At 49.9% G+C, this 14,200-nt stretch overlaps 1 protein-coding gene across 1 annotated transcript in view; it reads left to right on the top strand.

The window, feature by feature from the left end:
• The first annotated feature begins 217 nt into the window (after positions 1–217).
• LOC144107151 (sodium- and chloride-dependent glycine transporter 2-like) overlaps positions 218–14,200 on the top strand; it is a 77,241-nt gene continuing 63,258 nt past the window's right edge. The window contains exons 1-2 of the mRNA XM_077640145.1: positions 218–353; positions 9,994–10,125. Of these exons, the coding sequence (XP_077496271.1) occupies positions 218–353; positions 9,994–10,125 (268 nt within the window). The remainder of the gene's footprint in view (positions 354–9,993; positions 10,126–14,200) is intronic.

Raw genomic sequence — 14,200 nt, 5'->3', positions numbered from 1 at the left:
CGATAATTCTTTTATGTCCCTACTACCAGCCACGGACGGATCATTACAAAAAGTGAACAGCGCGCTGGGCAACGGCACCCGCTGAGGTGCACTTTACATAGGTACGCTTAGTGAGGCGAGTACAGGGCGAGTGATGATCAGGCCATGCATTACATGGCCGCCTGTCGATTTCTGCGAATGTGTGTAGAGAGCGCGTCTTTGTTTGTTCGCAGGAAGCATGGAGAACTCTGAGCAGCGACCTGAGCGTGATAAGTGGGCCAACAAGGTCGAGTTCGTCCTCTCGTGCATCGGTCTGTCCATAGGACTCGGGAACATCTGGAGGTTCCCGTACCTCACCTACGAAAATGGAGGCGGTATACGCAGCCAGTCCATTTGCGTTCTTCTGCACTTAATACCGAGAATTCGGGACAAGTGCTTTTATTTCGGTTGGCTGCTGCCACGTGGCGTATGAGTTAACTAACAAGAATGCCGCTTCGGTATTATCCCTGACGTCAGACACTAAGAGAATGACCGAGTAGCTTTAGAACAGAACGCGATAGGCTTATCGGCTCTGGCTAGAAGAGGTCTCGAATTCCTGGTGATGGCACGGAGTGGTCACTCACACGCTTGTGCTGGGGCTTAAGACATGTGCTGTATTCCTTACTGAAGTAACCGATATGGAAGCCATTTACCCTTTAAAGGGACTATGCAACGAATAGCAAGTCTCTTGAAAATGTTTTAAATGCTTAGAAATGGCGCTAAGAAGCATTCACACCAAGTATAATTCTTCAACACTGAGCCGGAAATTTATTATGAATTTTTAAAAACCGCGTTTCTTAAAAATCGCGGGCCGATTGGAGTGCTCGTAGTGACCGATTTCGAAACTAAAATTCGTGAAAATAGACGTCACTAGTTCCGTGACGTCTGCAGGCCACCACACGCTGTCATTCGCTGGAGCCACGGCAGCCACGACGCCACGGGCACACCTCCGGTAGCCGTGAAAATCGTCTGTTCGCGCCGCCACGCGACATTCTCGGGCAAGCGCGAGCCTGGGCATTCATTGCCTTCGCGCATATGGTTTCAAATTTCCTCAGGACGGCCGCACATCGGCCTTTTCTTACGCAGGCAGGGAAAACTCGGAGTTGGACAAGCCTTTCCAGCTTCACGATCTGCGGGCCAGTCTGGCCATAATGAAGAGGGGCACCGCGCCGGGCCGGGACAAGGTTACCGTCAAACTTTTGGCGAACCTTCCTGATTCAGCGTACCAGTGCCTTCTAGAATACATTAATGCGATCTGGACGGGGGAAACCCCACTCCCCATTGACTGGAAGACGGCCCTTGTCACCTTCATCCCGAAGTCCGGGAAACCAATCGACACGGACAACCTCCGCCCCATCTCTCTCACCTCGTGTGTGGGCAAATTGATGGAGACGATGGTACGGGATCGGCTGTCCGAATACCTCGAACAACACAACACCTTCGCGGACACCATGTTTGGATTTCGCCCACACAGATCCGCACAGGATGTCCTGCTTCAACTCGACCGCGAAATCTTGAACCCCATCACATACCCCCAAAACGACAAAATTGTCCTCGCGCTCGACCTGAAAGGAGATTTCGACAATGTAACTCACGAGGTCATACTCACACACTTGAGTCAAACTCACTGCGGCATCAATACCTTCAATTACGTGAAGCAATTTCTCACGGACAGACTATCATACATCAAAGTACAGGACCAAGAGCGTGGACCTTTCCTGCTCGGCACGAGGGGGACTCCACAAGGCGCGGTGCTGTCCCCTCTGCTATTCAACATAGCCATGATGCGCCTACCTGCCCTGCTGGGTGCCGTCAAAGGGGTCCAGCACGCGCTGTACGCCGACGACATCACCCTCTGGGCTATGCAAGGATCCCTAGGGGACATGGAGACCAGCCTGCAAACGGCCGCCAGCATAGTGGACCGCTATGCCCGGGACTGTGGTCTGCAATGCTCCCCGCAGAAATCGGAATTCGTGCATCTGCGCCTCTCGCGCACAGGCTCGACACAAATCAATCTCTCCCTGCAAAGCGGCCCCATTAACGAATCCAAGGAAATCAGAGTCCTCGGACTCTTCATACTGAACCAGCGACGTTGCGACACAACACTCGCCAAGCTCCGGCAGGTGGGGGACCAGGTGGGCCGCATGGTCCGCCGGGTTTCCAACAAGCGCGGTGGGTTACGATGCAAAGACGCCTTAGGGCTGGCGAAGGCATTCGTGACCAGTCGAATCTTGTATTCGACTCCCTACCTCCACCTGCGGAAACAGGAAGAGGATGCTCTCGAGGTCATCCTCCGTAAAATCATGAAACGCGCGCTGGACATCCCGGGCTCTACCTCTACCAGCCACCTCATGGGACTGGGGATGGTGAACACTTTTAGGGAGCTTCGGGAGGCCCAGCTCACCAACCAATACACTCGTCTCACAAAGACAGGGTCGGGTCGCCGCCTTCTAGCCCGACTTCACATCCAGCACACCCAATTCACAGAGGAGAGATGCCGCCTTCCCGTACACTGGAGACGCGCCCTCCACGTGCGGCCTCTCCCCAACAACATGTCCAAAGTGGACCATAATGGCAGGCGCCAGGCGCGGGCGGAAGCCTTGGACCGCCATTTTGGGAATAAACCAAAAGTCTTCTACGTGGACGCCTCCGGCCCGGACCCCAAGGGATGGTACACGGCCGCGGTCGTCCACGAGGGCAAAGCAGTAGACGCCCTTACTTTCAAGGCCCAGTCAGCAATTCACGCAGAAGAGGTCGCCATCGCCCTGGCAGCCTCCGACTCCTCCTCCAAATACATAATCACCGACTCGCGAGGGGCTTGTCGAAACGTCGAGCAAGGGTGGGCTACTCCCCTGGCTTGTCGCATCTATCAAAATTGTAGCCGAGACTCCGATCCTGCGCACCGATCTATTATTTGGGCTCCAGGTCACCAAGGCCTCCACGGAAACGAAGCAGCCGACGCCGCCGCCCGCGCGCTCTCTCTCCGGGCGTTTCCCTCGGGACCCGACGATGACCAGGACTCCGATTTCAATCCGGTTTATACTTTTAGGGAAATATGCGATTACTACAAATCCACCCACCAAACTCTTCCCACTCCTTGCAATGGGCTGGGGAAGGCCAACGAGCGGGTACTCCTGCGCCTGCTCACTAACACGATGCTGTGCCCGGCAACTCTAAAGCATTTCAATCCTCAATTCGACGGGCGGTGCTCTCACTGTGGGGAGGTGCCGGACACCTACCACATGGTGTGGGCCTGCCAGCAGAACCCATCCCTACCCCCTATCCCAAACCCCACCCGAGAGGACTGGGAGGCGACCCTGTCCGGCTGCGGCACCCTCCAGGCCCAAAGGGCCTTAACGCAGCGTGCCCGGGCTGCGGCAACCGCCAATGGGGTGCCTGACTAGGCATCCCCACCTAGTGGTTGTAAGGGCGTGACCCTTCAGGTCACGGACCCCAACACCTCTCTCTATAATTAATAAATGTTTTTACCACCACCACCACCACCCCCTTCTCTCGGCAGTTCCAGAGCCACTCGCACGGCTCTTCGTGCGCACGCATAGGGCTCGATGCCCATTGCGGCCGTAAAAGCGAGCAGTCGCACCTCGAGGTCCGGGTTCATTACTGCTAACTACAACAGACGACAAGCAAAGAAACCCGACGCGCGCCGCAATCCAGGAAGGCGAAGATAGACCGGAGAGATGCCGGCACGCCACCGACGCTGCTGCTGGGGTGCTAGGAGCGACAATTGGAAGTTGCAAAAGGAACGTCAGCGGTTGACGTATTCATGGGAGGGTGTTACCACTTATTTATTTATTTATTCAAGGTACCTACAGCGCCTTGAGAGGCATTATTGTAGGGGGGGGTAAGTACATTAACAGTAAAATTCAATACAGCACAAGAGAACAAAACAGAAATAAAAGTTACAGAAAAATGATAAGAACTTCCAAAAAGATAAAAGCATTCTGATTGCACCCGAGACACAGAACCAACACTGACAGCAGCATAATCAGAATATTGCAAGGTCAATTGCTGCCTGCAAATTCTCGCTCTCAAACACTTCATTAGGCAGCAGCTTCCAGTCACTTATTGTGTTGGGAAAAAATGAATATTTAAATGTATTGATCCGGCAGTTATACCCTCTAATTTTCATGGTATTGTCCCTTCTACTCGAAACGTAGTGAGGTTGCCTTAAATAGAGGCTTTTATTAATTCCTGTTTTATTATTGTAAATGTCGTACAAAAACTTTATTCTTCTGCTTTATACTTCTGTGTGCGCTCCCAGACACCCTTAGAGCGTGTGGGGGTGGCAAGCGTGGCAAGCTCAGCCAGAGACCAGCTACCATGTGACAAGGGGGTTGGTCATTTGGTGCCCAGCTTTCGCCGGTCGCAAGCCAGAGAATGGGTCGGAGCCAAAGGTTCAAAAAACAAAACAAAGTTTGTACAGCTGAGACAAAATACAAAGGTTTTCACAATCACTCGTACGAGCACATACAAAGAGATTCACAAATACAATGCAACTCATGCAAAGTCACAATAGAGAGAGATACAATTCAACTAAATCTTTGCACATAAAGTGCACTAACACAGAGAGAGATAAATAATGAAAACACAATTTGATCAGCGGGCACTGCGACAGTCCGATGACTTGAGGAGCACGATGGGGCTGATCCACAGGCTGGCGCACGTTGCCTCGCTGGTCCTTGGCTGGTCGAGTGTTGACCTCCCGGGAGTCGAGCGGGCGCGCTTCTCGGAAGCTTGACCGGCGGCACGGTCTAACAGACAGCCGTTGCAGCCCCTCATTTATAGGCGCAGACCACGTCTGTTTGTTCTTCGCGCCAAGGCTGGCGCGCACATACACGCAGCTTCAACCGCACAAACTCCTCCTCCTTGCGCCGGGCGCGCGACCTCATTGGTCGAGCGCGGAAACCACCTTCTAGAACAATCTAGGTCATTCTCGGCACGCTGAGTGATCGGCGCCGGAGCGAAAGGGGGAGGGTATCACTTTGGTGCGCACAAAGTTACCCCCTTTCCGTCGACACAAGCGAGCTGAGTGGAAAGTCAGGCAACCACCGGGGTTCCTTCCCCGCTGTTTTTTTTTTCTTTTATTTCACCGCGCGCGGGCGCGGTTGCTTACGCGCAGCGCCGGTTTTTCGAAGATGCGCCGAATTTTCTGACAGAGGGGTGGAGTCCCAGAGCTGTTTTCTTAATTTTTGTCTGGGGCCCGCGTGTATGCGTTGAGGGGGAAAGGAGGAGCGTAATTTTTAATCTTCTATATCTCGTTGTTATTGATGCTAGCTCAAAAATTCTTGCGTTGTGATGACGAGTGGAAAAATGCCTATCTCTCGTCTGCTTTACGTAATCTCAATTAATTTCTTGCATAGTCCCTTTAACTGGACCTCTATCCGTATCGTGGCTATATTACAAACACATCTTGAGTGGTGTCCGAATTAAGGCAAGAAAATTATTTGCGCGTAATGTATAGCTAGAGTGAAGGTTTTAGGACGGAATGAATATGATTATTTCACAGTTTACCGTACTACAGTGGAGAATGCCCTGACAGGAGTATCATTTCTGAAAAAAAAAATTCTCTCTGCATTGAGGTGCGACTGTCGTTGTCTTGCATCTTGTAACCAACGCCAACTTACTGAATTTGTTAGACAAAACTTAGAAATGCAGTGTTTAAAACAGCGGTGCAAGCTGCTGTTACTTTTTTGCTATCTGCACCTCAATCAGCCTAAAACCTTGCTAGGCTTTTTTCGTCGATGAAACAGCGATGCATGCTATACTGAAAACTTTTCTTACTAAAAGGTGTAGTGCGCGGAACGATCCAGTACTGCGTTTGTATTGGATCATAGACACTTGTTCAGTATGCCTCGGGTGCTATTTCCATCATGCGAAAGTAGTGTATACACATGAAAGGAAACGTGTGTTCCACATATAAAATCGCAGTTCTATATGTTGAAGCTTTCAGTTGTTATTAGAATTGTGCTCACTTTCGCGGTAATCAGTAACAGGGTACCCGAAGAAAAATAAAACTCTTTTATTGTCTTTGTCTCTATAGTTTATCTAGGCATTGCGTACGTCGTTTTTCTGGGTTTAAGATGCGAGGGATTGAAATGATACAGTTGACGCGTAAATAATTCTCCTAAGCACTCCTTGCTCCTAAACATGCGATGCAAGAGGTCCCCTTAAAAACGACCGCCGGCTATGAATTTTCGTTGTGTGTACTCTCCATGCACGTAATGATGCTCTAGACAGAAGTAAATATCAGCCGCCACAACAAACTCGCCATCGGCCTATAAAAAACTTACTACTGAATTTCATGCCTTGCTTTCTTTCAGCTTCGGTATCAAGAGCCAAACGAACTGTGGCAGTTCCAATGACAAGTGCTGAGGTCCCATGAGGCTTACAATTACTCTCGTACAATCGTTTCTTCGTAATTTTGACTCAGTCTAATTCTTCATCTATCCGGTCCCAAGAAATGTAGTGCCAACAAATGTACAGGCAGCTTTTATATCGCAGTGTTTGTGCTGCCCAGGTGACAGGACTTATCTTGTACGTCATAGCTACTGTTCAAGTGCTGCGGCCGAAACAACGTAATAAAAACGTCAAATATTTACCGCTAGTAGATGAGTGCTACGTTGCGATCCATCCATAATCAACTACGTACAACAGAGAAAGAAAAAAATTGTGGCTCCAATCCACGCTGTGAAGGTGGTTCGACAGCGAAACTATGCTGTTTGCATTCAAAATTTAGCCTGTCGTTTTTTGCTTATGACGACCCGAAAACGCTACCGTAATTTTTATCGGGAAACACACGCGGAAAGAAGGAACGAGCTTCCCATTGTTTGCAGGCGCCGTTATCATATATATGCGGTTTGCACTTCACACGAGGGCTTCGAATGAAGTCCACCCCCTTTCGAAGCAGCTGGAAACCTAATGCTTACCGGAACACGTAGTTGTAATTGTCGGCACCATGCGTGGGAAATATTCATTCCCTTACAGCGCGGTTCGGGTGTCCACCAAGATATGTGAGACAGGATTGAGTTCCTTTCCTTAAAATCAATTTTCATTTCATTTTTTTTGCCTTACGGCGCGGTTGGAGTGTCGAACAAGACATGTGCGCCAGGCGTCATTTACATTGCTTAAATTGTCCAACGCGCAAGGCGTCGCGCCAAACGGATGATGGCGTACTGTCGACCCCTTGGAAACGCAGCGCACGCGGTCGCGTCCCGCTGTTAACGACGAAGCTGCAGCGTTGCTTTTCTTTTTAATAATTAGTTTTTTTTAATTTTGTAGTTTTTCTTTCCATTTTTAAGACTGCTTTATGATCAGTACGATGTAAGATTTCTATGCTGTAGTAATTTTTTATTCTTTTCTAGTTTTTCCTTAATTGTTTATATTACGACTGCGTTATGATCCTAATGATGTACGTTTTTGTGCAGTATTTTTATTCTTTGCTTTTTATTTATTTTTACATACTTGTGCTCATATTTTATACTACGCCTCCTTTATGATCAGTTTTATTTGCGATTTCTATGCTCTTGGGCACTTTTCCACTCCTGGGGTTTTTTCCTGAAGACACCGACGACACGAAAATTTCCTCGGATGGTAGAGGTATACAGCTTCGCTCTAAATGGAACCCGCATAAAATTTGTTGTCCCTGCCGATTTATTCATCTGCGCTATGAAAAGGCACTTCGTTCAAGCGGCGGCTGCTTTTTTCCCTTTCTTAATGCACGCTTTGTAATTATTGGCTGTTGTTTCGTAAACTTCAAAGACCCACTCTATCTTACACTTTCCATATGCAAGTTCTCGCGAACTTTCGCGCTATATTCGTGAAGCAGCAATCACTTTTTTCGCACTTCTGTAATATAAAGCTAAATTGCCTCCTGAGTTGGTAGAGAGATTGCGAACATGTTCAGCCGCCCTCTCATTGAAACATTGCCCAGTTTGGCCGATGGGCATGTTCCCACGCACATCGGCCAAACTGGACATCGGCGAAACTGGCATCTTCCCACACTATTCGCGGCGGTGGCTCAGTGGTTAGGGCACTCGGCTACTGATCCGGAGTTCCCGGGTTCGAACCCGACCATGGCGGCTGGGTTATAATAAAACGGCCGTGGCTTAGCTTGGTTAAGCCTGGTGATTGCGAAGCAATCTCGAGCCGCTGCTGCCGCTGTTCCGGGGTTTCTTGGACACGCCTCTGCCGTTTAGTCGCGTTCCAGCTTTCTGAACTAGTAAAAGGAGACTCACTATCGGGCAAACTCAATAATTTCTTCCTTTGCTTCAGCTGTTTCCACAGAGGAGGTTGCACGTTGTCGCCGAGCTGCATACTGGGCACGCTGCTTAGAAAGTCGTTCTTCTCGTTCTTCCGTCTCCGTAGCTCGCTGATCCTTCCTCTTTGCCGAGCTGCCTTGTTCGTAGGCACCATCGTAACATCTGGCTGTATGACTGCCTTGGCGAGAGGAGCGGAGCTGTTTTATACAGCTGGTGTGACGTCACTCTGACCGTAGCGCCTCTGGTGAGAGGAGCGGGAGTTAGGCCGCCGTTGGCGGCTATCACCTCGCCTCGCGACGGCGTGAGATGGGGCCCCGTTTTTACACAGCTGGTGTGACGTCACACCGACCGTAGCGCCCCTGGTGAGAGGAGCGAGAATTAGGCCGCCGTTGGTGGCTACCGCCTCGCCTCGCGATGGCGTGAGATGGGGCCCCGTTTTTACACAGCTGGTGTGACGTCACTCTAGGTCACGTGGTGTGACGTCACGCAGCGAGGTCACGCTAAAGGTCAATGGTGCCTACCACCGCCTCGCCACGGAACGGGCTGAAGTGCGACCTAAAGTAGTATTGCTTGGCAATAATAATAATAATTGGTTTTTTGGGGAAAGGAAATGGCGCAGTATCTGTCTCATATATCTTTGGACACCTGAACCGCGCCTTAAGGGAAGGAATAAAGGAGGGAGTGAAAGAAGAAAGGAAGAATAGGTGCCGTAGTGGAGGGCTCCGGAATAATTTCGACCACCTGGGGATCTTTAACGTGCACTGACATCGCACAGCACACGGGCGCCTTAGCGTTTTTCCTCCGTAAAAACGCAGCCGCCGCGGTTGGGTTCGAACCCGGGAATTCCGGATCAGTAGTCGAGCTCCCTAACCACAGAGCCACCGCGGCAGGGCGCGGCTGGGTTTCGATGGCGGCGAAACGATGGCGGCGAAACGCGAAGGCACCCGTGTGCTGTGCGATGGCAGTGAACGTTAAAGATCCCCAGGTGGTCGATATTATTCCGGAGCCCTCCAATACGGCATCTTTCTTCCTTCTTTCACTCCCTCCTTTATCCCTTTCCTTACGGCGCGGTTCAGGTGTCCGCCGATATGTAAGGCAGATACTGCGCCATTTTCTTTCCTTAAAAACCAAGTTTCATTTTATTTTTCAATCCTAATGAAGCTTTAAATATTACAATTTTATATTTCCGGAAGTTTTTTGCATGGCTCATTTATAAGGCATATGACGAATACGGAATCCATTCACTCTATGTGAGCATACGGTAAAGAGGACGTTCATACTGTGGACACTGTGGACACTGTGTAGGAATCATGTAGAAATCATTGAGAAACTGAATGGAAACCATAAGGAAACTATAAGCGAAGCATATTGACTTGCACATGAAGTGGCATACATTTTCTCATTTCATACGAACTTCGTTTCACAATTTCATATTCGCCAATAATAATCACCTCATCAATAAGACAGGTTGCCCTAGTGCTTTCACTGTCACTTGGTCTCGCAGGGACTTGTATTGTGTCAGCCTCCCTTCAACGAATGTAAACGTAACTAAGATGTCCACTGCGCAGAGATGATAAATATTTTAACATAACTTCAAGGGGCACCTAAACAGTTCTTATGACACGTTTTAGTTATGCTGCAACCAATAAATCCCCATTGTGTGAAAACTTCATTCTTTGCGTTTTGGGCTTCGCAGCTGCATTCCTGGTGCCATACATCTTCCTCATTGCGGTGCTTGGGCGGCCAATCTACTTGATGGAGCTCATTCTTGGGCAGTTCTGCAGCTTCGCCAGCGTCAAGTCCTTCGCCTGCGTTCCCTTCGCCCAGGGTAGGCCACTGCGGATTTCTGCAGAAACGGTTGGGAGTGGGATGCGGATAAGTTGTAGCCTGGCGCAAATGCACCAAACCAACGAGAGTGAAGATGCCATTGCGTTTTGTTTTTCCATAAATGCAGTGACCAGCGCAGCTGCTCGTGCTTGTGCTATTTGCTGTCAATTGAATACTCCACCAGCATTTGTGGGTAGCGCGCTCGAAGGAATCCTCAATGCCGGTGACATCACCGACCATGTGATGACATGTGAGCGGTCACGCACCGGTGACGCTACGGTCACGGGGCGTTTGATGATAAAGATGTTTTTACGTTATGTGTTACGCCACCTACGACATCACTGACGTCACAAGAGAGCCACTAACATATATCGCTGGGAGACGGCGATGGACGCGGCACTGCTCGGACGTGCGTCCGTTTGCTCCGTAGAAATCCGCTGCGTATGAAAACTAGGAGCACCAGCGATAGAAAATATCGCTGGATTTGGCTCCGGATGCACAAGCGCTGCCTACGGATACCATTATTTCGAAGGTAGGCCGAATTTTTGAGGTTTTACGACCATTTTAAGTTCGACCACGTGTTGAGGCAGAAGGGCAGCCTTTGCTGCCTAGCCATGCACGCCGGGTCTTCGCCGGCCCCGGCAGCGGAAGTGGTCGCTACGAGCTTCAACATGGTTGCCGTAGATGGACGAACAGCTACGGAAGAATTACGGGAAGGAAATTGGTTCGAGAGGAAGAAAAAGCGGGATGTGCCAGTGCTGGCCAGCGTCGGCGGTGGAGAGGAGCCCGCGAGGATGAAGGGATACCGGCCGCTACGCGGCAGAAGACTAGCGGAGAGGTCGGTTGAAAAACTACCGATCAGACTGCCAAGCGAAGCTTTGAAGATAGTGCTGAGACCAAGCGGAGGAGTGGGAAGCATCCTCCATAAGATTGGAAGCCTGAACTTAGCCTGCGTGATCGCCCAGGCAGCTGGAGTCGACCTGGTAGAAGCGGCGAAGGACACGGTTATCCCGAACCTAAAGCAGCAGTCCATCTTGATCGCTACCACGAATGAAGATAGGGCACGTAAATACTTGAGGATCAAGGGCCTGGCCACGAGCATGGACTCCGTCGTAGACGTCACGGCCTACGAGGTCGCCCCAGAAAACTGCGGGAAAGGCGTTATCCATGGGATAGACACCGCACGCACCAGTGAACAGCTGAAAGAAATCATCAGAATGGATGAACGCAACCCGCCCATCCTGGGGGTGAGAAGATTCGGCTAGGGACAGACCATCATTGTCCTTTTTGAGGACTGGCGAGTTCCCATGCGGATTTTTATGTTGGGAATGAGTATGAGGTGCTACTTGTACCGAAAGAAATATGAGGTCTGTTACGAGTGTGGCAAACTGGGACACAGGGCAGATGTATGCCCAAACCAAAATGAGAGGACCTGCCGTGGATGCGGCCAAGAAAACCCAGAGAAAGAGCCCGATTGTTATCCTGAGTGCCAACTTTGCAGAAAACCACATCTGTTGGGAGACAACAGGTGCAAGAACATCTATAGGATCCCTTACCTCACGAAGAAAAGGATATGGGAGAAAACAGAAATACAACAACAACAGCACCAAAAAGAAGAGGAAGCAACTGGCAGCTTCGACAGGAGCTGCCCCAAGTCTAGAACAAAACCAGGCCACAGGGAGAGATCCAACTCGGAGTCCAGGTCGAGTTCGAGGCCAGGATCCAGGACCGCATCATGATCCCGGTCCAAATCTGCAACCAGGGACAACGCTGCGGCGGATGCAGAGGTGACCACCACAGGAAGTGGGCAGAGCCTGGCGGCGACACGGAAAGGTCCTGGGCTGCCGTCCAGGGACCCGACAAACCCCTGGGGCCAGCAGAATGGAGCAGAAGCCAAACGGGTGAGCTTTGCTAGCAGCGCCTCCTAGGCTATTAATCAAGAACTAGAGGAGCTAAAGAAAGCAAATGCAACACAGAGGGAGCTCATAACATCCTTAACTCAGGAAATTAAGGTGCTTAAAGCTCAGATCTCAAACGGCCAGGCTCTCCAGGATGCCGCGGCGACAGCTAAGAGACCAGCAGTGGAGGAAAACACTACGACAGGCCTGGTACAAACAGAGTCAGCTGATTGCATGGAACAAGACGAGGCCAGACCCCCATCGCCAAAAAGGAAAAGTGGAGACTTGGACCCATTAGAAAAACAAGTCAGAGATCAGGAAAACAAAAATAAGGAATACGAGGGATATTTTAAGATTTTTCAGGAACAGATAAAAGGCATAACCGAAACAATGCAAGCATTCTCGGCTGCGCTCAACAGTATCGGGACAAGCCTCGGGGCCAAAATTGTCCCAATAGAGGAATTTTTAAACGAACAAAATGGCAGGGAAACCCAATCACAGTAATCCCGAGGAAAGCCCGGAGCTTAAAGCTCTGTGGCAGTGGAACTGCAGAGGCTTTTCCAGAAAACGAGCGCTACTGCAACAGTACATAACGATGTGCGGTGTCGAACCCATAGTCGTGGCCCTGCAGGAAACATCGAAAACAGGGGCGACAATAGCCGGCTATAAGTTTTACGGGAACGGGAAGACGGACTCCAGGGTGGCAACTTTGGTTAAAAAGAATCTGGCCGTCATAAATCATGACATAGAGTCCGAAGGACCAGACTCCGTCTTTGTTGAAATAATCACCGGAAGGAGGGAATCTAACAGTATTTTTCTTCTTAACGTTTACAGCAACCCAAGGCAGAAATTCAACTTAGAAGCCACCTTTAAGGAGGCAATCAAAATCGCAGGCAGATGTCCCTTAGTTATTATGGGTGATTTCAACGCGGCCTATCCGGAATGGGGCTACAAGCAGGCAAATTCCAAGGGTCGGCAATTGCTAGAATGCATTCAAGACCTAGGAATCACACTGCATAACGATCCCTGCACGCCAACGAGAGAAGGATCAAGAGGAAAGGTGGATACGTCTCCGGACCTCACCCTCAGCAGAAGCATTACTAAGGCAACCTGGGCCACCACAGGGCAGAACCTAGGTAGCGACCACATCATCATATCTCTCACTTTAGGAAAGGGCATCGCGGTGAGAAAATATAAGAAGCCAACCATCACGGAGTGGGATAAATTTAGGGCCATAAGAGAAGCAGAACACATAGGCAGCTTAACCGACATATGCGAGTGGACCACCCTGCTGAAAAAACACGTAGAGGACACTACAGTTGAGGTAGAGGACAAGGACGCCCCACAAAACGTGGACAGCAGGCTTCTCAGTCTTTTTCGGCAGAAAACGACCCTCGTGGAAAGGAAAAAGAAAAATAAGAACGGCAGGCGGATAACGAGGGACCTAAGCAAACTCAACAGGGAAATAGAAAAGCATGCCTCTCAGGTATGCGAGCAATATTGGCTAAGCGCTTGCGACCAGATGGAAAAGGGAATCAGTCTGACAAAGACGTGGAATATAATCAGACACTTATTGGACCCAGATAAAACCAAATCAGAGGCAAGAGTTAGACAAACGAAAGTCAGGCACAGTTTCAACGGCACAGATGAACAACTATGCGAGCGTCTGGCAGAAGTATATATCAACCAGGAACTGGCTGGGCCTCTACCAGAATATGGTGGTGAGGACAACCCGGAGCTGGATGCATCAATCACGGAAGCGGAGGTGCGCGCTGCGTTATGCAATCTAAAAACTAAGTCGGCACCCGGCTCAGATGGCATTGGCAACAAGGTACTTAAAAACCTTGATGATGTATCCGTCACCAACCTCACAGCCTACGTTGGGAAAGTATGGGAAACCGGAGAGATTCCCAAAGCCTGGAAACAGGCAGAAGTAGTATTTATACCAAAACCGGGGAAACCCGAGGAACTCAATAGTTTGCGGCCAATCTCACTTACATCCTGTGTAGGAAAGGTAACGGAGCATGTAGTGCTCAACAGACTTTCCAGGCATATGGAGGACAATAACAAATGGCCGCACGAGATGATTGGCTTCAGACCAGGGTTAAGCACTCAGGATATAATGCTCAGACTAGAGCAGGATATAATCAGGAACCGTTCACATGAGTTAAAAGTCAT

Source organism: Amblyomma americanum, chromosome 10 (assembly GCF_052857255.1).
Source record: "Amblyomma americanum isolate KBUSLIRL-KWMA chromosome 10, ASM5285725v1, whole genome shotgun sequence".
In the NCBI taxonomy this organism is placed as follows: Eukaryota; Metazoa; Arthropoda; class Arachnida; order Ixodida; family Ixodidae; genus Amblyomma; species Amblyomma americanum.
This window is presented reverse-complemented; position numbering and strand designations above follow the sequence as displayed.